We start from the raw sequence: 23,915 nt of genomic DNA on the forward strand, positions 1-23,915 counted from the left end.
GCGCCATCCGCTCCACTTCCACCTCCGCATCCTCCACCGGCCAAGGTCCCCGCCGCTGCATCTCTCGCGGCTTCCGCTGCGCTCCGGGCCGGAGCCGAGCCGCCTGCGCTGCCACAGCAGCCGCCTCCACACACACTCGCAGACGCTCACACTCACACGCTCGCCCGCCCTGTTCCCCTGCCCCCTCCCTAGCTCCTTGATCTCTGGGTCTGTTTTATTACTCCTGGTGCGAGTCCCGCGGACTCCGCGGCCCGCTATTTGTCATCAGCTCGCTCTCCATTGGCGGGGAGCGGAGAGCAGCAAAGGAGGGGGTGGGGAGGGGAGGGAAAGGGAAGGGGGTGGAAACTGCCTGGAGCCGTTTCTCCGCGCCGCTGTTGGTGCTGCCGCTGCCTCCTCCTCCGCCGCCGCCGCCGCCGCCGCCTCCGGCTCCTCGCTCGGCCCCTCTCCGCCTCCATGTGCCGGATAGCGGGAGCGCTGCGGACCCTGCTGCCGCTGCTGGCGGCCCTGCTTCAGGTACGCGGCGGTCCCCGCGGGCCGGGCCACGGGCGGGGTGGGGCGGGCGGCGCCGGGTCCCTTTGTTCCCCGCGCCGCTGCGGGGCCGGGCTGCGCACCCGGGAAGGGAGGTGCCGCGCCGCGCCGCGCGGCGGGGAGCTGCGCAGGCATCAGGCTCCGTCCGGGCGCCGGGGTAGGGCTGCCGGGGCAGGGCTGCCGGGGCAGGGCTGCTGGGGCCAGCAGGCTTCTCGCGCCTTTCTTGGCGGGGCTCTAGGGGCCCCATTGCGGGTCCCCTCTGCTCCTTCTTCGGAGCCCAGCAAGCTCGCGGGGGGTGTCCTCAGGCAGCAGGAGGGTGAGGCAGGATAACTCCCAGGTTTTGCAGTTTTCTGTGTCTTTCGCCCCTCGCGTGATACTTCGCTTCAATTTTTTTGTTTATTTCTGCAGGGATGGGTCGCGAGTTTACAGTAGGAATTCTCACTCTGGTGTCTTAGTTACGGGACTTGCCACCACCTTACCCCACCCTGCACCCGTGCGCCTCCCGGTGCCCAATGGCTCCACTGTCCTATTGTCTTTATCCCAGTCTGGAGTTGCCTCCTTTTCTTCTTCTCTTGCCCTCACAATATTCTGTGTCGGTCCCACCTGGAAAGAAAATCTGGCCCTCTTGCGCGGAGGAGTCTCTGCCGGTCCGCGCCTGCCTTCAGACCCAGTCTGGCCTCTCACGCCAAGTATCTCCCCCGGTACGCGGCTGCTCCTCTCTCTCTCTGTCCGGCTGCGTGTGCCCTACAAGCGCCCCGGGGGCGCCTTTGCCTGGAGCCTTCCGTACTTTTCATACCCTCAGGAGAGCGCCAGCGAGCCTTTTCATTTAATCTCTAGTAAGAGGCTCCTCCGCGGCAGGAAGCACCTGCTCCAGTCCGGGCGCAGGTTCCCTCGCCGCTGCACGCCGCGGGTTCCCAGCCCGGCGGCAGCCCAACTTTCCGCCGTCTCCAACCCGAGGATGCCCCCAGGCTCCTCCCGACCAGCCAGCCCAGGCCTGGTGGCCACTTCGCACAGCCTCGGCCGGGACCCTCTGGCTGGGCGGGTGCAGTGCCCTGGTCCCAAGTCGGTCTCCGCCTGCCGTGGGGTCCCTCGAAGGTTGCGGGAAAGGGGCGTGCCCGCCCACGCCGCGGGGCAGGAAAATCCACGGAGGGGCCCCCTGCGTATCGCCCTCGGGGCAGGGGGAGGGGTGCTCTACTGCCACCTGGCAGCCCCGAAAAGTGCGGACGCAGCTTGGAAGTGCCTGCTCCGGGGGTGGAGACAGGTGGTGTGGATTGCCCCGCTCCGTGGTCTTCACGGGTCAGGGCCTGGCGCGCTCCGGCCCGCCAGGGGTTGAGTGCTGCTGGGGCTGGGGCAGGGGCAGGGGCGGGGGCGGGACGGGGCTGGCCCCCGCAGTCTCTCGCGCTTTCTCCGGCAACCCCCTAGACGGGTGTGGGCCGCCGCCGCGCGGAGCCCTGTCCATGGTGCGCCATGGTGCGGCACGCCTGGCCCTGCCCGGCTCCACGCTCTGCTCCCGGGGTCGTGCTCTCACACTTTGTCTCTCCCCACCCCTGCCTCCCAGGCCAGGGTCCCGGCGTTCCTTTCCCCTTTCTTGGATTTCTTCTTTTGTTCTTTAGTCTCCTACCGGTCTTTCTCCCCTTCCCCCACTCGCCATCCCCCACTCGGCTTTCTCCTGACTCGGGGATTTCAGAACTATTAGACTAGACATTTTTGGCCTTTGCAGTTTTGGAGAGTGGATGGAATTCCTTCTAACTTGGGGGAGGAGACCTGCCAGTCACTTGCTAACAAAAGTACCTCCTGTTATAAAACCTCCCTTTATTCTCCCAGCGCACACTCCTCATTCTTTCACCTCCTGTCACTTCATTTATTGTTTCTTCTTTAAAAATGGGGTTTATTAAAGAGGTTAGGCTGAAGGAGGAAGAAGGAAGAAAGTCCTGCTTCTAAAGTATTTGAAGTTAAATGGAAGGCAAGACAAACTTAAGACTCCTGTGTGTATTAGGATTTTTTTTTAACAAAGGAGATGTGATACATTTTTTAAACATCTTACTTTAAAAACGTTAATTTTTGGACAGCATTGGGTCGTCTTATTTACAGACAGTAAATCCTCAGTGTGAATCCAGCAGCAGATGGTTATTTTCACAAACTTTTTCATTTAAAAGTGAGTTTTAATTGAATACTGTGCAGTGAAGTTAGGACACGAAGAGACATTTGTTGGTCATAAATACTGTGGGAAATCTATGTGTGTTACAAGTGGAGCACTCATTTTCTGTTTTAGTAGTCGTCCTTGAAGTCAGATGTGAATTTTCTGTCATTTTTTTCTTAAGCATTTCTAAAAATATCATTTGTAAGCATTAAATAACGTACTTTTCTTTTCCATTGTATGTTCTTTCTCAGTTTCTTCTATACCAATGTTGACTTTTTTAAACCTTCAGGAAAGGAGAAATTATAACTTTCTCATCAAGTTATTTGGCAGTCCTCTAATTCAGGAGTATAAGTCAAACAGTAACATTGAATGATTTGAAAGGTCATTAGGAGTGGAAGCAGAGCAGTTTATGCAACATGAGTTTTAGGGTTAAGTGCACCATGTGGATTGTACAACTGAGATTAGAAATGATTTTGTGCTAATGGTCTGCTTTACACGCCCAAACAACAAAGCTTTATCTGCAAGGTGAAAGTGGCTGCTCTGCAGTCAGCTGCTGTTAACAGTCTAGGTTTTTTTTTTTTTTTTTTTTTTTTTAAATTCCAGACTAAGCAGCCCATAGTTTTAGAAAAGAGAATGTGTAGGTTATTTGTGCAGATACGGAGCACCCTTGTATTTTTTTTTTTACAAGCTAAATATAATTGAATATTCAAAGGACTCTGTGCCTTGAATTGTTACCTGAGGTGTCTGTGTACCTTATTTTACTTTGAGAAATTATTAGTTTAGTTAGTCTGTTACCTAGATTTACGTAATTCTAGTCAATTTTGCATATTATGATGTTCAACATCAAGATTTTCTTTAGTCTTTCTCATTTTAAGATATTAGCCTTTTTTATATTAAAAAATCTGAATTTGAGCATTTGGCTTACCTGATAAAAGGATAAAATATTATATCACAAAGTTATAACCAGCTTTCCTTTTAAATAATACAAGTGACTTTCAAATCCTTACATAAGTTTATTGTTAAGAAAAAAAATCAATGTTGCTTTTACCATTGACCTAGTTAATTAATATATTAGAAATCTGTGTTGTTTTTCTAGTTCACATCTTAATTGCATAACCCCATTGTTCTAATTTAAATACGTTTGTATGGGTTATGGGGCATCTAGGACAGTATTTTAATGTTCATAGAAATTCAGAGTTCTAAGACTTAACACATAGATCCTGGTTTCAACCCTGCATGAGGACTTTGGAAAAAAGATGCATAAACTTTATGTGTTTTTCACCTATTAGGTATAGATTTTAAAGAGATTAATATTCAACATATGAAGCATACATAAAAAGAAGCAGCTTTGTTCTAGAATGTGGCAAGGATTCAGCAGTCATCTTAAGTGTAAATCACGTGTTTATTCTCAGTATTTATTTGATTTTCATGTGCCTTTGAGACATAAGTTCTTGTGAAAATAAGAAGAGTTAACTTGGTGTTCGCAGTTTATTTTACTTACCAGACACAGTTATGTATATTTCTGTGCTTTTCTTAACCTGAGGCATGCGCTCATTACTAATAGGTGGTAGGTTGCAAACATACTAGGTGTGATTTGAAAAACAGTATTTTGTATATCCTCACTTGTTTTTAAAACACTATATATTAAACCTTAGGTACTTTCTGACTTCCACACTTTCATCAAAGTGTGCCCTAACAAAAGTTCAGACTGAGATTTTACAAGGAAATACTTTTTAGATATTTCTTGCTTTTTACATGTAGAGACTAAAATCTTTCTGGAGCAGATTATTTTCATGATAGTATAGAGCACCACACTGTCCTTAATTTTCTTTTTCTTTAAAAATTTCAATTCTTAAATCTGTTGTGCTTCATTAAGCTTTAGGGTTATTAACAGGGAAATGTCAAGACTTAAAGCAACAGTTAATCTTGCTTTAAATCCTATTTTTTTTAATCCTAAGTGATTAAAATCCCCATCTTGTTTTCAAGGGGATATTATGAAGTTAGAAGAGTGATTTTTAAAAATCTGAGCTGTTATTTAAGAAGTATAGTGTTCGTATATACACTACCATTTTTCCCAGGTTAACATTCAGATTTGTTCTTTTGGCTCAAATACAAAAAAGTAATCAAGTTTAGGCACTGCTTAGATTTGGTGGTGGGTTTTGTCAGCCATTTAAAAATGTGATAGATTTTTAAATTTGGATTTTGTCGTCTGAATAAGTATTTCGCTCTGACAGCAGTATACTTGTTAGAACCAAAGTATTTTCAAGTTAAGAGTTTTAAGTTGAAACATAATTGGTACCAGCAAATCACTATGTCTCACATTTCTGTTTTTTTCTACTAAAATTTTATTTTTATTTTAATTTTTCAGAAAAAGACATCAGTTAATTTGAGCAGATGCTAGTCTTTGTATTCAACTAAATACATATAAGTTTTAATTAAACCTTATCCATGCCAAGGAAGAGGTATATACAGATTAATGTTTTAGTAAAAGCTATATCTTCTGCATGTATGAAGTGATGGGTCTAAAGCAGGCAGAACAAGGTGAATTCACAAGCTAAATGGGACTTTTTGAAAGATGTAGATTTAAAGATTATGATTTATGTTATAATAGAGTCTCTTTAAGGAAAATTAAGATTAAATTCTGCTTAGATTTTTATTCCTTGTTACTCACTGTTTGGTACTCAGTGCACTTTCTCGTCTGCTTCCACCTGTACTTACAGCACCCAAGCCCTTGGATTGCATGCATACACACACACACACACACCCCCCAAATGTATGTTGAGGACTGCTGTGTACATATGAGTCTCCTGCAACACGGAGTACAGTCTGATATGAAGTGTCAATCAATAATTGATTGATTACTTTATGTCATGAAAGGTGGTTTAGGCACCAACAGTATAATAACTGATCTGTGCAAGTGAATGCCCTTGTGTAGTGTCAAGGGCAAGAGCTAGTGTCAAGGGCAGGAAGCATGGGATTCTGATTTCGTCCAGATGTAGTCTACTCTCTTAAACTCCCGTGACCTCATTTTCCTCAACAGTAAAATCTTGGGCCTAGTTGGATTAGTTGATCTCTAAGAGACTGTCCAGTTGCATGATTCCTGGGGCTACTTAAAAAATATCTCAAACACATCTCCTTTTCGAAAGTTGTGGAAAGGCTTTTTTTTCAGCCTAAAATGTAAGAATTTTCAGATACTTGGAGTGATAGAATGTGAGTTTTGAAGATGTATTAACCGTAGTTTATCATAAGTGATAGGTTTAAAGTCATCTGTATTTTTTATATGCCTGAATTTTAAACTTAAAATTTTCTTCATTGGCTGTGCTACCTTTGCCAGTAAAAGTAAACAATTCTGGGGAGGGGTTTAGGCTTAAAGGAAGGTAAGTGTAATATTACTGAGAATAAAAATTATTTTTAGGCTTAAAGGAAGGTAAGTGTAATATTACTGAGAAATTTTTTTTTTATTAGTTTTATGAGCTCATGTTTCTTTGAGAGAAGATAGCCTTCAGGAGAGCCATTGAATTGAGTGATAGGGGTCAACATTAAAAATATAAGTGGGTCAGCATTAAAAATATAGCCTTTTGTCAAGTTTTCCTCTAGCTTTTTTTTTTTTTTTTTGAGACAAAGTCTCGCTCTGTCAGGCTGGAGTGCAGTGGCACAATCGTGGCTCACTACATCCTCCGTCTCCTGGGCTCAAGCAATTCTCCTGCCTCAGCCTCCCATGTAGCTGGGATTACATGTGCCACCACGCCCAGCAAGTTTTGTGTATTTAATAGAGATGAGGTTTCACCATGTTGGCAAGGCTCGTCTCGACTCGAACTCCTGACCTCAGGTAATCCGCCTGCCTAGGCCTCCCAAAGTGCTGGGATTACAAGCATGAGCCACTGCTCCTGGCCTCCTCTAGTTTTTTTTTTTTGGTACAGGTATGCATGTATTTATGACAAACACATGGTATAGATACATATACGAAGATACTCATTGAAGCATTGCTTATGATTACAAAACATTGGATTATTTGATCTCTAAAAGTCCATAAGAAATGATTTAACAAATTATGGCGTAATGTGAAGCTAAATTTAATAACCCCTGCTGTAGGGAACAAAACATTTTCTACTAGTTCAGGTTCAAGAAAGTGATAGTTAAGCCACCTCATGTTTTAGGAATAGTCATGCACCTAAAAAAGCCACAGAGGGCTAGGCAGGGTGGCTCATGCCCATAATTCCAGCACTTTGGGAGGCCAAGGTGGGCGGATCACAAGGTTAGTAGATGGAGACCATCCTGCCTAATACAGTGAAACCCCGTCTCTACTAAAAACACAAAAAATTAGCTGGGCGTGATGGCAGGTACTTGGAAGGCTGAGGCAGGAGAATCACTTGAACCCGGGAGGCAGAGGTTGCAGTGAGCCGAGATCACGCCACTGCACTCCAGCCTGGGCAACAGAGCGAGACTCCGTCTCAAAATAAAATTTAAAAAAGCTACAGAGAAGGACAACCAAAATAAATGGGAATTTCAGGCTTCTGAATGAGGATTAATTTTACACAGACCACAATATAAGCTATAACTGAGGAATATATAATCAAACAGTAGATTCAAGAGTGAAGATAACCTAAACTAACACTAGGACAATCCAAGTTAGGTTTAGAACAACCTAAAGCAGCCTGAGCTGTAAGTAGATCCAAAGGAAGATTGGCTGTATTAATGGATAGCTAAGTAATGGAAAAGTTTCCATGCTGACATCATGGAATAACCACTTTGTGCTGAGTTCTCAGTGCCTGAGAGATTATAATAGTTGGGTAAACCATGGTAATATTTCACATTCTCCTGACTGATTGAATGTTTAACTTTTTATCTGTTCCAATAGTGGAAGTGTAATTGAAAGTAGACCTCACTAGTATCTGGAACTGGAGATACAGAAGAGCATTTAATATAGGAATGAGAGTTCTAGTGTACCCACTGCCTTGATTAAATAAGCAGTTTAACTTGGGTTTTTCAAAGTAGCATTGGGAGAATTAGTTGTATAATGCTTTAAAGCAGCTTGAGCTATTTAAAAAGAGTTGCTATTATAAATATGACGTGGCAATTATAATGGAGAGATGTTTGATCCATGATCTGTTCTTAGATTTTCTTTCATAAAATATACCTACCTATAATTTAAAAAATAGTGTACTTACATCCTCCCATATATTGTAGTTTTAATTTTAATACTGATTTTTGTGTAGTTAAAAAACATTAATTGGCCATTATAATTTAAAACATGTATGCCCAGGTTTTCTCTCCATTCTGATACGTTACTTAATGTTTGGGTGGATTATATAATTAGTTTTAAAAAGTAAATTAGGCCGGGTGCAGTGGCTCACGCTTGTAATGCCAGCACTTTGGGAGGCCGAGGCGGGCGGATCACGAGGTCAGGAGATTGAGACCACGGTGAAACCCCGTCTCTACTAAAAATACAAAAAAATTAGCCGGACGTGGTGGCGGGCGCCTGTAGTCCCAGCTCCTCGGGAGGCTGAGGCAGGAGAATGGCGTGAACTCAGGAGGCGGAGCTTGCAGTGAGCCGAGATCGCGCCACTGCACTCCAGCCTGGGCGACAGAGCGAGACTCCGTCTCAAAATAAATAAAAATAAAAAGTAAATTAAAAGGTGCATAGTTTGGAGCTTTTATTATTCGAGAAATCACTGGCACTAAAAATGTAAAAATGACTCTTTTCTCCCTTCATTATTAAAATACGCTTTTGAGTTTTCTTAACTTTCTTCTGTTGCACTAAATATCGGACTTTGATGTTACTGCTTTCATTAAGGGTTGTAAGGATTGCCCTTTTAGTTTTTTCCCACATCGGCAGTTTTAAGACATTTCCCAATTTATTTTATATTTGGTAATTGTCAGTAGATCATTCATAGAACTCAGTAGAGCAGATACAGCAGAGAAAACCCTTGAAACTAGGTATTTTCTGCCTCTTTAAAGAGTTTTTCAAGCCAATGTCTGCTAGTATTAAACCTCAGAAATTAAGTATTTTTAATTTCAGGGAAGGAAACAATTATGTTTCAGTTCATTGTTTCTATAACTGTGAGATAGGTGGTTTTGTTCTCATTTTAGAGATGATAAAACTGGAACTCAAACATTTTGAATATGATGAGAATCCAGAATAAAACCATATTTGTCATATTCAAGTTGGACTTGACTACAAAGCATACGCGTTTCTCCCTTTATCAGACTGCAGCCCTTTTTGTATTAATACCCAGAGAATGACTATCACAATAAAGAAGAGTTTCAGTTTCTCTCTACTTAGTTGATTTTTTTTTCTTTAAATAATTAACTTTTGAATTACACTCTCTGTTTAATCTTGGCCTTAAATATTTTGCTTTCTTTTGGCATCTGAAGCCAAAACATAATGCTTGGTTAAGATTTTCATTCATTTTTTCATATAGTCTTTAGGAGAGAGAAAACATTTTAGAAGCATTCATAATCAGTTTTTAAAAGTTCTTCTAATTGCTTTGATCAACAAATAATATGCTGGTAAGTACTCAAAAATAATTTTTTTATTGAATCTTGGAACTTAAAATACTTTCTGAAAGCCTGTAAACTCTCAGGCCACAAGACTACACATTTTTTTTTGAAGCTCTTTTCCATATTCTTCAGGGTGAAAGTAAATGCAAGATATTCCACCACCAATTTTTGAAAAGTTTTAATGTTTAATGTTCAAACATTTTCCATATTTGAACACTTTGCATTACTTTTTCTCACACTGATAAAGTTATTTGGCATGTTTTAATATACATGTCCACATCCTGAAATGACCCACTGCAGACAAGTTCCGGTGAATATTCTATAGTGTAACTGAGTACAGATACTGATTTGTTTGCTGCTGGGAAAAACCTAGAACTGTCTTACTTGTAACTTGACCTGTTGTTGGTGGGTGGACACACTTGGCTTGACCGTAATCTTGCACGAAATGTCTGTTTGTTGGTTGGGAAACTATTAAGTGGAACCTGAAATAAAGGACTAAAAAAAAATTACATTTACTAAGTTTAAAGGGGATATAATCCCCCCCCCCCGTTCCCATTTAACATAAGTCTTTAATAAAGTAGAAACTGTGACCACTTTGTTATTATTTTTCCTTTTGTTTCTTAATTGGTTAACACAGACATTCAAAGTCTGAAGTTCATTCTTTATTGCTCTCGGGTTGAGTAAATAAAGAAAAGTCTGTTTTTGCAGCGAAAATATTGGCCTTTGGCACCCACTGTCTTGGTAAAGTCTATTTGGTGTCAACACCTCCACGATTGGGTTCTAATATCCTGCTTCCTGATACGACATTTTAGGGAACTCAAAATTCAGATTACATACATGTAATACACACATATACATTTACTTTATGGAAGTGTCAAATGCATACAGGAAAATGTACATAGAAGTGGACAGCCTGCTAAATGTTCCTAAATGGAACATACTAGTTAATCTGCACTGAATCAAGACAAAATTTTACCAGTACCTCCTTCCAATTTTAACCATCCTTCAGTGGTAACTATTTAACTTCCAACAGCATGATTTTTTTTGCTGATTTATACTTTATGAAACCATATTCTCTTTTGTGTCTGGCATCTTCCACTCAGTAAGCAGAATCTTTCTTATATTTATATAGTATATATTTCTAATTGTCACAAAATTAGGAAAGACTTACGGACAATATAGAAATATATTGGAGGTAAGGAGGGTGAAATTGGTTTAAAATGGAAAGATTAATCTTTTTTTTGCAGCTAAAGGCCACTCACACATTTATGGTGTCAAGCCACTAAATACCTTTTGTGGGTTTTCTTACAATATCTTTTGCCGTAGTTCTGGTAGTTTGGCAATATCACTCCAGCCAAATGGCAAAGACATTTGGAATTCTGTTAAGTTATAGTCTCTCTTGTCCTTCCTTTTATTAGAAGGAGAGTGGAGACAAAGAACTAAATATCTTTCTGACCTAAAGTTTTTAATCAGAAGATTTAGGTGTTAACAGACTAATCTTTTCAGTGATGCTTCTTAATACCTTCTCTGAGCTTACTGGTGACCCAGTTTTCAACAAGGCTTTACCCAGTTTGTTTTTTTGTTTTTAATTTTGGAAAGCTTACATTGAGGGGTTTCTAATTCCACACACTGTGTGTATTTGGGTACCATTTACCTTTTTTTATGTTCTGTATATCTTTTTTAAAGATCTGAGAGTCTGCCAGGAGGGATGCAGATTGCCCACATTTGTCCCAGGATCTTTCTTTCTGGAGGCCTTTTCTGTTTATAATGGTTTAGTAGCTCTACATTGTTGGTAGAGGCTTCCATGCATAATGATGAAGACTTAAGGAATCAAATTCCATAGGTAATTGCCCACCAAGGATTTGTGGCTTCAAAGCTTCTCTAATTTATTTATCTTTTTACACTCGTGGACTCAATTTTACCATATTTTAAAGATTATGCTCTTGGTGTGGCCTTAGCTTCTTGATAGGTAATTTGTATTTCACTTGCTTTTGCGTCTACACATTGTTTTTCTACCATAAAAGTAATTGTGTACATACCATGTTTGTGTTTGAGGACGTTACGTGTTATTCACAGTTCTGTCTTTTCTGTTTGACAGATAAGAACATTTGGGGAGAATATCATAACCATTGATTTAATTTACAAATTGATTTAGAATTAAGTACCTTGTAAATGAAACTGAGTTAAATTCATGATTTGGTTTATGATCCTTCCCTTTATTTGAGGCCTTCTTGATGAAGCTGTGTTTTAAAGGGAGATAGTGGTGTACTCAAACGTAGATAACAGTGGATTATTTTGCAGATTGCTTATAACATTTTAGGGTGCAAAATAAAGCATTTTGAAAGCCAGGTTACTTTTTTAGTATTTGCGTATATAATACTGTCAAGATTGTGATTCCTTATTTTCATAAGTCTTGGTTCTTCATGATTAAAATACAGACATACATATATGTATATATGAGTGTATCTGAAATAATCCTCTTTTGTAGGTAAGCAGTCATATAGATTGAGGCCTGTCCATCTCCAAAGACAGCTTCCTCAAACCTCACACTATGTCAGATATTACTTATTTGTTTGTGTTTTCACATACAGATATTTTACTTATCTGAAATTTACTTTTCTATGTGTTTTGTGGAAAGAGGTCTTGCTTTATTTTGTCCCCTGGATTTTGTATGTGTGGTGACATATATACACACAATAATACACTTGGCATTTGTTAAAATTTCTGTTTTTCTGAACTGAAATGCTTCTTTTGTCAAGTACAACATTTCTGTAGATTTCTAAATCTTTTTCTTTCTTTTCTATTATGTTACACTGACTTAGTAGCCTGAAGAAGCAGTGTGACACAGTGGTTAAGATTGGGGACTCTGGAGCCAGATTTGCATTGGTTCCCTGGCTCTGACACTTGTTTTTTGTGTGGACTTGGACAACACATTTGATATTTCTCTCTCAGTATGCCCATCTGTAAAATGGGGATAATAGTATCTATCATAAGGTTGTTATGAAGAATAAATGGGTTAGTGTGTGTTTGTGTGTGTGCATATATAAATCCCTTAGAAAAGTGCTTTCAGGCTGAGTGTGGTGGCTCACAGTTGTAATTCCAGCACTCTGGGAGGCTGAGGCCAGAGGATAGCTTGACCCCAGGACTTTGAGAACAACCTGGGCAACACAGTGAGACCTCCGTCTCTACAAAAAATAACTAGCTGGGTGTGGTAGCACACACCTATAGTCCCAGCTACTCCAGAGGCTGAGGCAGGAGGATCACTTGAGTTCAGTAGTTCAAGGTTACAGTGAGCTATGATCACACCACTGCACTCCAGTCTGGGCAACAGAGCAAAACTGTGTCTCTAATAATAGTAATAATAATGGAGAAGTGCTTTCATATAGTGAGCAAGATGTTGGATATTTATTTGAAGATTTTGGGACCTGGTCATTACCATTGTTTTACACAAACACAATCAATGGATAATGTAATTGTTTGAATAAGTTTGAGCACTTAATGCATACAAGACTTTGTTCTGTATTCAGTGTGACAACCAGATAAATGATAGCTCTGCAGGGACTACCTACCACCACTGTCCCATCGACCACACTTGGAAACCACAGTTGAAGGGCAAGTATCTTAACAATCCTCCTTAAATTTTAACAGGTGTTATCTAGGCTGATATAATTCCACTGTCTTTATAAGTAGGAGAAGGAATTAGTGTATGTACAGTGTTAATTCTGCCAGTGATTTGATTTGGAAACAACAGGTATATCAGATAGGAGCTTTTCTGTTGTCTCCTCCTAGATCTGTCTCTTGCTTCTGTAATTTAATTTTCGTATGCTAGTAAGGACCCATGTCTGCACACATGTGGGAGTATGTGTGTGTGTGTTTTGAGACTAGGCTAGAATCAAAGTTACTCAGCCTCTGAATGCTTTTAACATGATGATGACAACCCTGTAGAGGAGAGGGTTGAGTGTAATGGTACCGTATTGGTTGATGCCAGCACAGCATCTGGGAAAACAGGGAAGGTGGATTCATTGTTTTCATAGATGCTGATGGTTTATTGACGATTAGATGCAGGAAATGTTGCCTTTAACTTAGTATCTTTCTATCCTAATAATAGCTTTTCATTACTATTAATTACTATGTACCAGACGTGATTCAAAGCACTTTACATGTATTAACTCATTAAATTCCCCCCCCCCCCATATACCCAATTTACATATTAGGACACCAAAGCATGGCGAGGTTATCTGAGCTGTGCAAGGTTATTTTGTTAAATGTTGGAGCTGGGGTTTAAATGCAAGTAGCCTGATGTCAGGGCCTGTGTTTCTAGGTTTGATATGTATTTGAATCTAGGCAGAAAAAGACCGAAAGCAGATTGACATCCATTTGTATTTTATACATATATGAAAGTCACTTTTTAAAAACTTTTTATTGTGAAATGTGATGTGATAGAGGAGTCCATAAAGCGTATGTGTACAATTTAAAGGACAATTAAAGCATATAAAGCACATCCATATAACTACTAGCCTGGTTAGGAAAACAGAATATTCCTATATACGTTGGACATCCCCAGAGTACTGCATCCATTCTCCTCTCTCCACCCAGAGATAACTACTATCTGGCAGAGATAACTACTATCTGGATTTTTCTAACATTTATTCATTGCTTTCCTTTGTGGTTTTACCTATATAGACACATTTTATATATGTATATACATCATGCATAGATGTATACATGTATTGTGCTTGTGTATATATAATGTATTTTTCTGTGATTTGCTTTTTCTACTCAATGTTATGCTTATAAGATTCAGCTGAGTTGTGTAGCTGTAATTTATTCATTTTCCCTGCTGTAGAGCATTGCATGCTATGAATATGGTACAATTTACTTATTTGGTTTATTGTTGATGGACTTGGGTGTGTGGTTTCAGTTTTTTGCTGCTGTCAACATTCTTATGCATGCCACCTGGGTATAAATGCCAGGGATACTCTAGGGCTGTGTTCCCCAAACTTTATATGAGAATCACCATAAAGCTTGTTTAAATGTGGATCCCTGGCCCTAGCCCTGATAGTCTGATTCAGTAAGCCCACAGTAGAGCCTGAGAATTTGCCTGTCTGGCAGACTCCCAGGTGATGGAACACTGTTCTGCTCTTGGATGTGTACCAAGAAGTAGAATTGCTAGATTGCAAGGTATGCATGTTTTCATCGTTACTAGCTAATGCAAGATGGTGTTTTCCATACTGGTCTACCAGCACTGTGTGCATAGTTTCCCCCTAATTTTAGGATACTCATTGTAGTTAAACCTCAACATTTTAAAAAATCTGGTGGACTGCATAATAATGTCTCATTTTGGCTTAAATTTGAAATCTGGTTTCTGATGAGAGTTTTTCTGTGTATTTTGACATTTTGGTTTGCTTCAAAGTGTCTGTATGAACACTAGCCTGTTGGATGAAGTTCGTAACTTGTCCGTATCTTGGCCTTGCTGTGTGTTGCTCATTCTCTTCACCTAACATTTTCAGTCATGGCTTATGTAGGTGTGTTTTGAAGCATTGAGAACCTTCTAGATAGCCAACACAGGGGATTAATATTTACTGAGTGCTTACTATGAGCCAGGCCAAGCACTTGACCTGCATTTTCATATAATCCTCACATCAATCCTCTGCAATAGGTAGACGTTATTATCATTATCCATCTTACAGATGTCTGAACAGAGATTGGCTGAACCCACTCACCTGAAGGCACACTGCTGTGAGGTGGCCGGCCAGGGCTTTAACAGTGCTTTACTTTCCTGATAACAACTTGGCCAGTTCCTTGAAAGTCTGCAAAAGAATGGACCCAGTGGGAGCAAGATTAGTCTGTTCTGGACTTTGAAGGATTGTTGCCTAAAAGAGGATTTGGACTTCAGAATGAGGATTTAAAACATCTCAGTTTCATGGAGCAAACTCGGCTTAAGAATGGGAAAATCTAACAGATTGAGCCAGATGCAGGATAGGCTACCAAAGAAGCAGGCGGTTTCTGCCGCTGGGCATGCAGCTTCTTGGTGGTGACTCGGAGATGCAAGTGTCTCATGAGCTGTTGATAGTTCTTTCTGTGAATCACTCTCTTTCTCCTGGCCTCACCCCACCTTGGCCCAGTTCTGTACTCACCCAGCAATCTAAGGGCACATGTGACCTTCTGTTCCAAGCAATTGTGCTCCCCTAAATACATGAAGGGTCTTGGTTGAGTGCCTCAAACTCAGCACAGAGACATCCTAGTGGGCCTGAGGCCCTGCTGGCAGTTTAACAATGTTATTTGGACCGACTTCTTTTTGATCGTTTAGCCTTGGCCTTTGAGTATTCAGTAAGATTGAGACTTTGTAGATAATTTTGTTGTCTTTGAAGGGACCTAAGCAATAATGCTCCTTATCTATTTCAGTTCTGGACAAATAAGACAAAAGAATCAGTAGATAGAGAACCAAAATTACAACATTTATTACTGATAAAGACAAGGTTAGAGAATGTGGCTTAAATCTTTCACATCTCAGATTTAGTTACCCTTGGCCTCCCATCTTTGACAGTGCTCCCATCTGTCGAAGCTTATAGACCTATAGCTTAACAATATTTGCATGACATAGGTGGCGTGGCTCTGACAGAAAAAAAAGGTGATGAAGAGCCTGGGCTCTGTATGCCCACTCATTTTATCTAAGTTGGCCAAAGCTCCCACTACATGGAAGTAGAGGATGAGGGTTACACTCTGACGGTCCCCAAATTTTGGATTGACTATGGAGCTCATGTTCTTAGTCATCAAGGGTGTGCTTATTCCAAAATGTGGCAACTCCCCTCAGAGGGCGAGATGGGCATCTTGTCAGGACAGACTTATTCCCAACTTCTTGAAGTCTTGGAAGATTTTTTTTTTTTTTTTTTTTGAGACTGGATTTCACTCTGTCACCCAGGCTGGAGTGCAGTGATGCAGTCTTGGCTCACTGCATTCTCCTCCTCCCAGCTTCAAACTATTTTCCTGCCTCAGCCTCCCAAGTAGCTGGGACTACAGGTGTGCGCCAACATGCCCAGCTAATTTTTGTATTTTTTGGTAGAGATGGGGTTTCACCGTGTTGGCCAGGCTGGTCTCGAACTCCTGACCTTAGGTGATCTGCCTGCCTTGGCCTCCCAAAGTGCTGGGATTACAGGCGTGACCACTGCGCCCGACCAGCTTTACTTTTTAAAGAGTTCCCAAACCAAATGATGATCACAGCAATAGTCTTAACAGTTTTCAAAGTTAGAAAGCAAACCAGGCTCTGCTCCTGGAAGAATCATCCAGGCGAAATTGTTTCTCAGTGTTCCAAAGAGCACAGTAGAGAGCTCGTGGTATGTGAGGGATGTACTGATAGCGGGCAGAGAAAACATTCTTCATTTTAACCTTTCCTGGATGCTGGTCAGTCTAAGCCTCTTGTCTGTAATCTGAAGGCTTTGAACTAAACCAAGTTGAAAGGGGGAAGTGGAAACATAAAGATACTGAATATGCTGTATGAGAAAAAAGGCACCTCAAGAAAGACAAGGACCATCGGACATTTCTGAACCTTGTGCTAGGTGACAGTATCTCAGATGCCAGCTTTCTGAAAGAAAACCCAGTATGCATGAGGTACCCCAAATGGTAAATAGGAAGTGCTAAACAACCTCCCACTGGGAGCCTCTCCCCAGTTGGGTTTTGGTTTGCAGCCAGCCTGTTCAAACCTCCTTTCCCTTTGAGACTTTCCCTTCGTGTCCCTTGGATCTGACAGCCCAGTGTTATCACCACGTTGGGTTTGGTCTGGTGGTTGACTGGTGGAACAGGTGTTTTCAGACTCAGGCCCCACTGGCTCTTTCTCTGCCATTTACTATGGAGTTGCTTTGGCTAAAGAAGGCTGCGTCAAGGGAAGATTTCTTGTTCACTTGTAAAGACCATCCAGACCACTTGGTGGAGGCTGACCCTTGAGCCAGTGGTCGAGCTGTCAGAATCCACGCTGTCCCCACCTTGCCCCAGTGAGACCCTTGCTAGTGTTCTTGAACTCAGTGTTATTAAAAAATAACAAACATTGCTCATTGACTAGTCTTTAGGCAGTAGATGTCGAAGTAATCCTCTTTTTATGCCCCTCAGCTTGTTCAAGCTGAGGCCCCTCAGCACTTCCAGAGTCCTGAACTACCTTAGGCCATTGCCAAGGCCAAATTGCGGCAGCCTTCACCCAAATTGTGGCATCCCTCACCCAAATTGTTCACCATTGGGCTAAGGTCACTATGCATCCTGCCTCTTTTCTATTCTAGGATCCTTGGCCTATAGTCTTTCCTGAGGTCCTGCTGTTTTTTTTTTTTTTTTATTTTTTTCTTGAGGCGCTACCTCTTAAACAGCTATCAATTTCCTGGAGATAAGCTACCCTAAGTGGTGGTCAAGCATCAAGGTCAAAATACCCTGTGGTTTAGGAATTTAAGCCTTTTGATGTTAAAAGCCACCTCTCCAACTATAAAAACCAGCCACCCTACACAATCAAGGCTGTAAACCACCAAGTTAAAAAAAAAAAGTGCAGGGGGCCAGGCGCGGTGGCTCACACCTGTAATCCCAGCACTTTGGGAGGCTGAGGTGGGTGGATCACCTGAGGTCAGGAGTTGGAGACCAGCCTGGCCAACATGGCGAAACCCTGTCTCTACTAAAAATACAAAAATTAGCTGGGCGTGGTGGAGGACACCTGTAGTCCCAGCTACTTAGGAGGCTGAGGCAGGAGAATTGCTTGAGCCGGGGAGGCGAAGGTTGCAGTGAGCTGAGATTATACCACTGCACTCCAGCCTGGGTGACAGAGTGAGACTGCCTTTCAAAAAAAAAAAAAAATTCCAGGTCCTGAGTAAAGCACCCTTTTCCCACTGCCAGAAGCCCAGGTTCCTCCATGAGTATTTTCTTCCCCTACATTGGACTCCTTTTTTATTTCTCAGGATCCCCAGATAGTTCACCGAGTGCTGAAGTCTTTGAAAGGGTCCAGTAAATAGGACCTGTCCTCCCTGTCTTGAATTCTGAACCGAGGGAAATGTAAGCCAGAAGAATCAGAAAATACGAAAGGAAAATACCACCGTAGTCCTGATAAGCACTAGGCTGGCAGGCGTGGCCTTCATCTATTGGCATGTCCCCCTTACACTGAATCCCAGAATCCCAGAATTTCAAAGACATGCCCGCTTCCTTCCACTGCCAGATTGCTGCAGGGAATCTGTGAACTCCCAGCATGGAAAATGAGATCACCAAGCTAGTTTTCTGTGGACCTGTGACTCCCAGATGGGCGGAGTAGGGGACAGAGTTGGGCACCAGCTGCTCAGATTATTCTTTCAAATGCAGGCTTCGGGTAAGTTTGGTCCATCCCTCTCTCTTTAGCATAACATTTTACAAACTTTTTAGTCTCAGGACTCTTTTACATGCTTAAAAAATTATTGAGTTCTTCAATGAGTTTTTCTATTGTAGAGAATATCTATCGCTGTTTACCATAGAGAATTTAAACTGAAAAAATTATATATTTATTTAATTTATTTAAAATAGTAAACCAGTTGTATGTGTAACATAAATAACAATTTTTATGAAAAATTACTGTATTTTCCAAAAGAGAAAAACAAGATTAGTGGGAAGAGTAGCATTGTGCCTTTACATTTTGCAGTGTCTTTAATGTCTGGCTCAATAAGAAGATAGCTGGTTTTTCATGTCTGCTTCTGAATTTTCTCTGTTAAGGTATCACACATAACATAGCCTCTGGAAAACTTCACTTTACACTTGTGAGATAATGAGAGTGAAAAGGGCAAATATGTTGTAATATTATGGAAGTGGATTTGATTTTGGATCCCCTGGGAGGGTCGTGGGAACTCCTAGGAGTCCACTCCTCGGACCATATTTTAAGAATTGCCATTCAGGGTAAGACTGACTGGGCAGTGGAAAGCACTGGGACTGTGAGAGTTAGCAGAGCACCTTCCCATAGAAAGAAGCATCAGGAAGGGAAGAAGCATTTCCTCTATGGGTTACACTGTGAAACTATCCAGATGCCAAACTTCAGTCACCCAAGATATCCATGGGTGGACAATGCTTGTCCTTCGCCCTTGAGTTGAAACTGGAACTGACGATATTAGCTCTGTAACCTCTCAGCCTGCAGGGCTTGGAGATTTATTTCTTTATTGCTTGATCTATTAGAACACCACTGGATGGGGTGCTGCTTCCAGAATAAGTTCAGGAAAGGCTTTGAACTCTGGCGTTATGCCTCCTTTCACTGCAATGCATTTCTGGAAGCTGTGCCTTGAATGTTGTTTTCTCACAAGAATAATGCTATAATTGGGTTGTGTTTATCTTATCAGGGACTCAGAATTACATAAATCATCACTATGGCCAGCTACTCAAATTAAATCAGAGTTATGGGGACTGTAAACATCTGTAACCATTTTTAAAAAGTGAAACCATGCTCCAGGTTTTATGAAATGGGCCTAATTGTACATGAATACAGGGGACTCCAGAGCAAATAAAGTGTATAAAGAGTTCATTATAGACTATAATTATTCCTTCATCAATATCACCTCTGAAAATTAACATACTAGCCATGATAGCTATTGACTGATAACTTTCCATGTATACTTTTAGAAGAGTTTGGGCTGGGGGGTGTGAGGCTTTGATTTGGAGGACTTAAAACAAAATGTTTAAAAAAGTTTTCCCTGAAGTCTTTTTTTTCCTAAATTTTTCCGTAGTGAACAGAAACATTGAAATTGTTTTATTAGCATATATCACATATCATATGTGAGAATCATATTTTAGGAGAAAGTTTATTATGGCGGCAGGCAGATTTTTAACTTAGTCTCAATTCATATAGGACAATTTCCAGCCCTTAGCCAGTTAGGTACTATGTGTCAATGTATGTGAGTGCTTCCTAATGGAAGTTGTAGTGGTTGGGTTAAGGGTAATCCCCAAGGCCTTTTGATGCCGGTTTGAATAGTGTCCCTAAATTGACTAACTAAATGACTTAGGGCAGTTTTCTTTAAGTTAGTTTCCTTGCCTGCAAAATGGCGTACTAACAGCATCTACCTCATAGGGTTATTGTGAGGACTATTTAAGATGCATGGAAAGCATTGTAGCATGCTTTTTGGCACATATTAAGCACTCAGTAAATATTTGCAGTCACTGATATTGAGTGTATTTAGTTGAATGAATTTCCAAGTTCATTATAAACACAGTCTAATGCCAAGTGCTATACTGTTTGATAACATTTTGAGTATAAGCGTGTTGCAGTCTCTGCTGAGTGTAATGAATTGACGGGACAGAATCAATCTGAGCCATGATTGGCCATCTCTCCTGGAATGCCACAGGGACTTCTGGAACTTTTCCTGACAGTTTAATTGCACAGCTGCCTGGGCCATTATCTAATGATAGTATTAGCTTTTTACCTGCCAATTAAATCAGTAGGTACATTGTTACTACCTGTTACATTAAGCATCCACTTCATGGTAAGCTCCTGTCTATCTTTTGAGACTCTACTCAAGGAAGCCTGGAAGCCTAGGAAGCCTCTTCTCACTTGAGCAGAGGAGATTTGAGATTTCACAGAGGTCTATGTGGATGTCACTCGATGTATGTTTTCATATTGTCTTAAGGCTTGATAGGTTCTACTCCTGGGAAGGTGACATTCTATACCACATTTTGTATGCAGACCCAGATTTTGACCCAGATTTTTGTCCATCAAACTCTTGTATTGTGGTGCTGCCTTTTAGCTAAGAGTTCAGTTTCAACAGTTTGCAGGTTCCTGTGCCAGCATCAATGCTATTTTTGCCTATTCTGTTTGTCTTTACTTGATTAAAAGAAATGACAATGAGAAAACTAAAAATACTGATACTAGAGATACTCAAGGACACATCCTAATAAGATAATTAAAGTAAAGATGAAAATTACTAGGCGGTCAGATGGGGCAAATGTGTGGCCTCAGTGTGGTATTCATTGAACCTAAGCTGGTCTAGAGCACATCATGAAGGCAAGAAAGAGTTAAAAAAACCCATGCAAGACAAGATAATCTCCTTCCAGAATGGTACTCGACAAAACAAAAATATTGCAGCTGTTCAGGGTTAAACTTCTGCACGTTTTAAGCATTTTTGCAGGGATGTGAAATTCAAAGTGCCATCAGTGGCATTACTGACACAGAGAAAATCTTGAAGAGTGGCAGTAGCTCTTGAATAATCTTCTTAACGTAGCCCCCAACATCATGGATGGAATCCTGTGAGATGTCGAGAATCTGGCAACTGTAATTGGTGAGAAATTGGATTAAAAAATAAAAAAATTAGTCATGCCGAATGTTCTTGAACAGTTTCATTACTCTATCACCATGTACTCAACTAACCATGTTAACAGTGTCTTCATTAACTGTTTATGTTCGCTTATGTCATTTGGAAGACATAACCGCATAATAAAAGTATTACCATAGTTGTCACCCTCCCTGTACTGCGGCTCCATCCCCCAACCCACAAATCACATACCATGAAGGGAATTCCACTTGTGCGTCTTTTGTCCTTGTTTGTGAGTGAATTGTCCGTTTCTTTGCAGGCTTGATTTCTTTATGGTATTCCTTCTTCATAAAATAATTTTAAAATATTTCTCAGTTACTTACAGAACAGAGATAAAAGTCTCCACAATCAAAACAATACCAGCATCATAATAGCTAACCCTTGTCCTGTGGTGAATCACGTATTGTTTTTTAAGCCTTTGTATTCACAACAATCCTAAAGACGTGTAGTTTAGCTATTATTATTACAGAGGAGGAAGCTGAAGTACAGATGAGGTTACATGGCTTGCCAAGGTCACACAGGTAGTAGATGGTGGAGGCTGGATTTAAACCTGAGCAGGTTTGCTGCAGAGTTCTCAGTCTTAACCCAGTCCCACCCATTATTGCCCTTATTTCCACAAGGAATCAGGGGAGCAAACATAACGCGAAAGAAGGCCTCAGCTTTCTTGACTGCATTTGGTAATCTCCCAAACAATAATGTAATTGTTACAAGATTGTGACCATGGAATCTCTGATAGGGAAAAAGTAAGAGATCAGTGTTTTAATCTGACATCCAATGGATTACATTTAAGAGTTTATGATAACTAACTTAGTCCAGGTTTTGGTTAGGCAGTCTTCAGAGCCAGAAAGAAAAGTTATGATTTCCTTAGGTTTAGGCTGCTTTCGGAGGTGAAATTTTTAGCCAGTAATAAATGATCTTAATGAGGAAGAGAATGAGGAGGCAAGGCAACTGAAGTCTGTCCATGGTGATTCCACATGGAATATTTAAGAGCTTGGATTTAGGAGTGACTTGGAGGAAATTGGAAAGCAGATCGAGTGACCAAGGATGACTATGAAAAAGAATAATGGGAACGGGAACCGAAAAGAGTAGTGTACTTGGCTTTAAAGCTCACAGCATTGAGACCGTGGAAGAATTTGAACAAGAACAAAAACAACGTCCCTGCGAGTGCAGAACTGGAACAGAGGGACTGATACTCACAGGCAAGCAGAACTCCTCAACTCTTATTACACTTCTGTCCTCTCTAGACAAGGAGGTCGATCTTCAGCCTGGGAAGAGTAGAGCAAATACTTGTAAGAGGAAATTGAAACTCAAGATAGGTGAGCTGATTGTGCAAGAGCACAGAGCAGCACTAAATGAGTTCAGATCCTCTGACCAGCGTGAATTTCGCAGTGGTGGGCCGAGAGGACTTGCTGACTGCTTGTCATCCTTGAGGAATTGTGCAGAAGAGGAGAATTGCTAAAGGACTGGGGATGGGGTAATGCTCTGTTCAAAGCAAAACAAATTCAAAATCAAGAAGGTGTAGTTTTCAGAATAAAGAGAAGAGAGCATGGGATTAAGAACAGAAAAATCATGGTTTCATTACTCCTTTTTGTTGTTGCTAAGCTATTGGGTTTGAAGACTAGGGTCAAAAGGTAGCTGTGCTGTTTTGAGAACGTTCAGAAAGATTTCCAGAGGTAAAGATAAGGGCTGGATGTGTGGCCACCACTTGCAGCACAGGCACTTGTTAAATACACAGATTTATCCATCACGCCTCTTGAGAGTCTGTTTTGATGAGTCTTGGGCTAGGACCCAAGAATCTGTATTTTAAACAAATGTCCCAGATTGCTTGCTGTGTTGAGTAAGTTTGAGACCTACCGGCCTGTATGGCAGATGTACCATGAGTTGGATTCATGTTGCCCCAATAGTATTAATACTGTGATGACAAATAGCTAAGACATTGAATAACCATGTGCCAGACACTATCCTAAGTGCTTTACACATATTAACTCATTTAATCCTCTCATCTGCCCTATGAGTTGGTGCTATCTTTAGTACACTTGTTGTACAGATGGGGAACTGTTTCTTCTCAGAGGTCTGGCAGATAGTATCCGTGGGACTGGGATTTGAAGCCAGGCAGTCTGACCTGTTGGGAGTTCATGCTGCAGTCACTCTGCTCTTCTTAAGAGCTCAGGGCTTAGGGCCCCGGGGGGTTGGGGGGTGTTGCCCCCGGGCAAATTTCCCCAAACCATGTCTGGGCATGTGACATACCCTGTTTTTAGCATCTAAGTAGCATCTATATGAAGACTTTGGGGTATCTCATTAGACTTTCTTGATACATAAAGCTGGAAGGAATGACTAAAGCCAGCTGGAATTATTAATTTATTGAGACCAAATTTTGGAGGGTTAAATATAAGTTGCTCCCCCTAAGGACCCAAAATCAGCAGCAAAGATAATAGAAGAGGAAGCCATAACTTAACAGTTGCCTG

The 23,915-nt window shown here is 41.3% G+C and overlaps 1 protein-coding gene across 2 annotated transcripts in view; it reads left to right on the forward strand.

Moving 5' to 3' along the window:
• The first annotated feature begins 336 nt into the window (after positions 1–336).
• CDH2 (cadherin 2) overlaps positions 337–23,915 on the forward strand; it is a 253,945-nt gene continuing 230,366 nt past the window's right edge. The window contains exon 1 of one of the 2 annotated variants that reach the window (XM_055235439.2): positions 337–513. In XM_055235439.2, coding sequence (XP_055091414.1) covers positions 454–513 — 60 coding nt within the window. In that variant the 5' untranslated portion in view covers positions 337–453. The remainder of the gene's footprint in view (positions 514–23,915) is intronic. The other variant, XM_055235441.2, reaches the window with a different exon arrangement.

Source organism: Symphalangus syndactylus, chromosome 1, assembly GCF_028878055.3.
Source record: "Symphalangus syndactylus isolate Jambi chromosome 1, NHGRI_mSymSyn1-v2.1_pri, whole genome shotgun sequence".
NCBI classification, from domain to species: Eukaryota; Metazoa; Chordata; class Mammalia; order Primates; family Hylobatidae; genus Symphalangus; species Symphalangus syndactylus.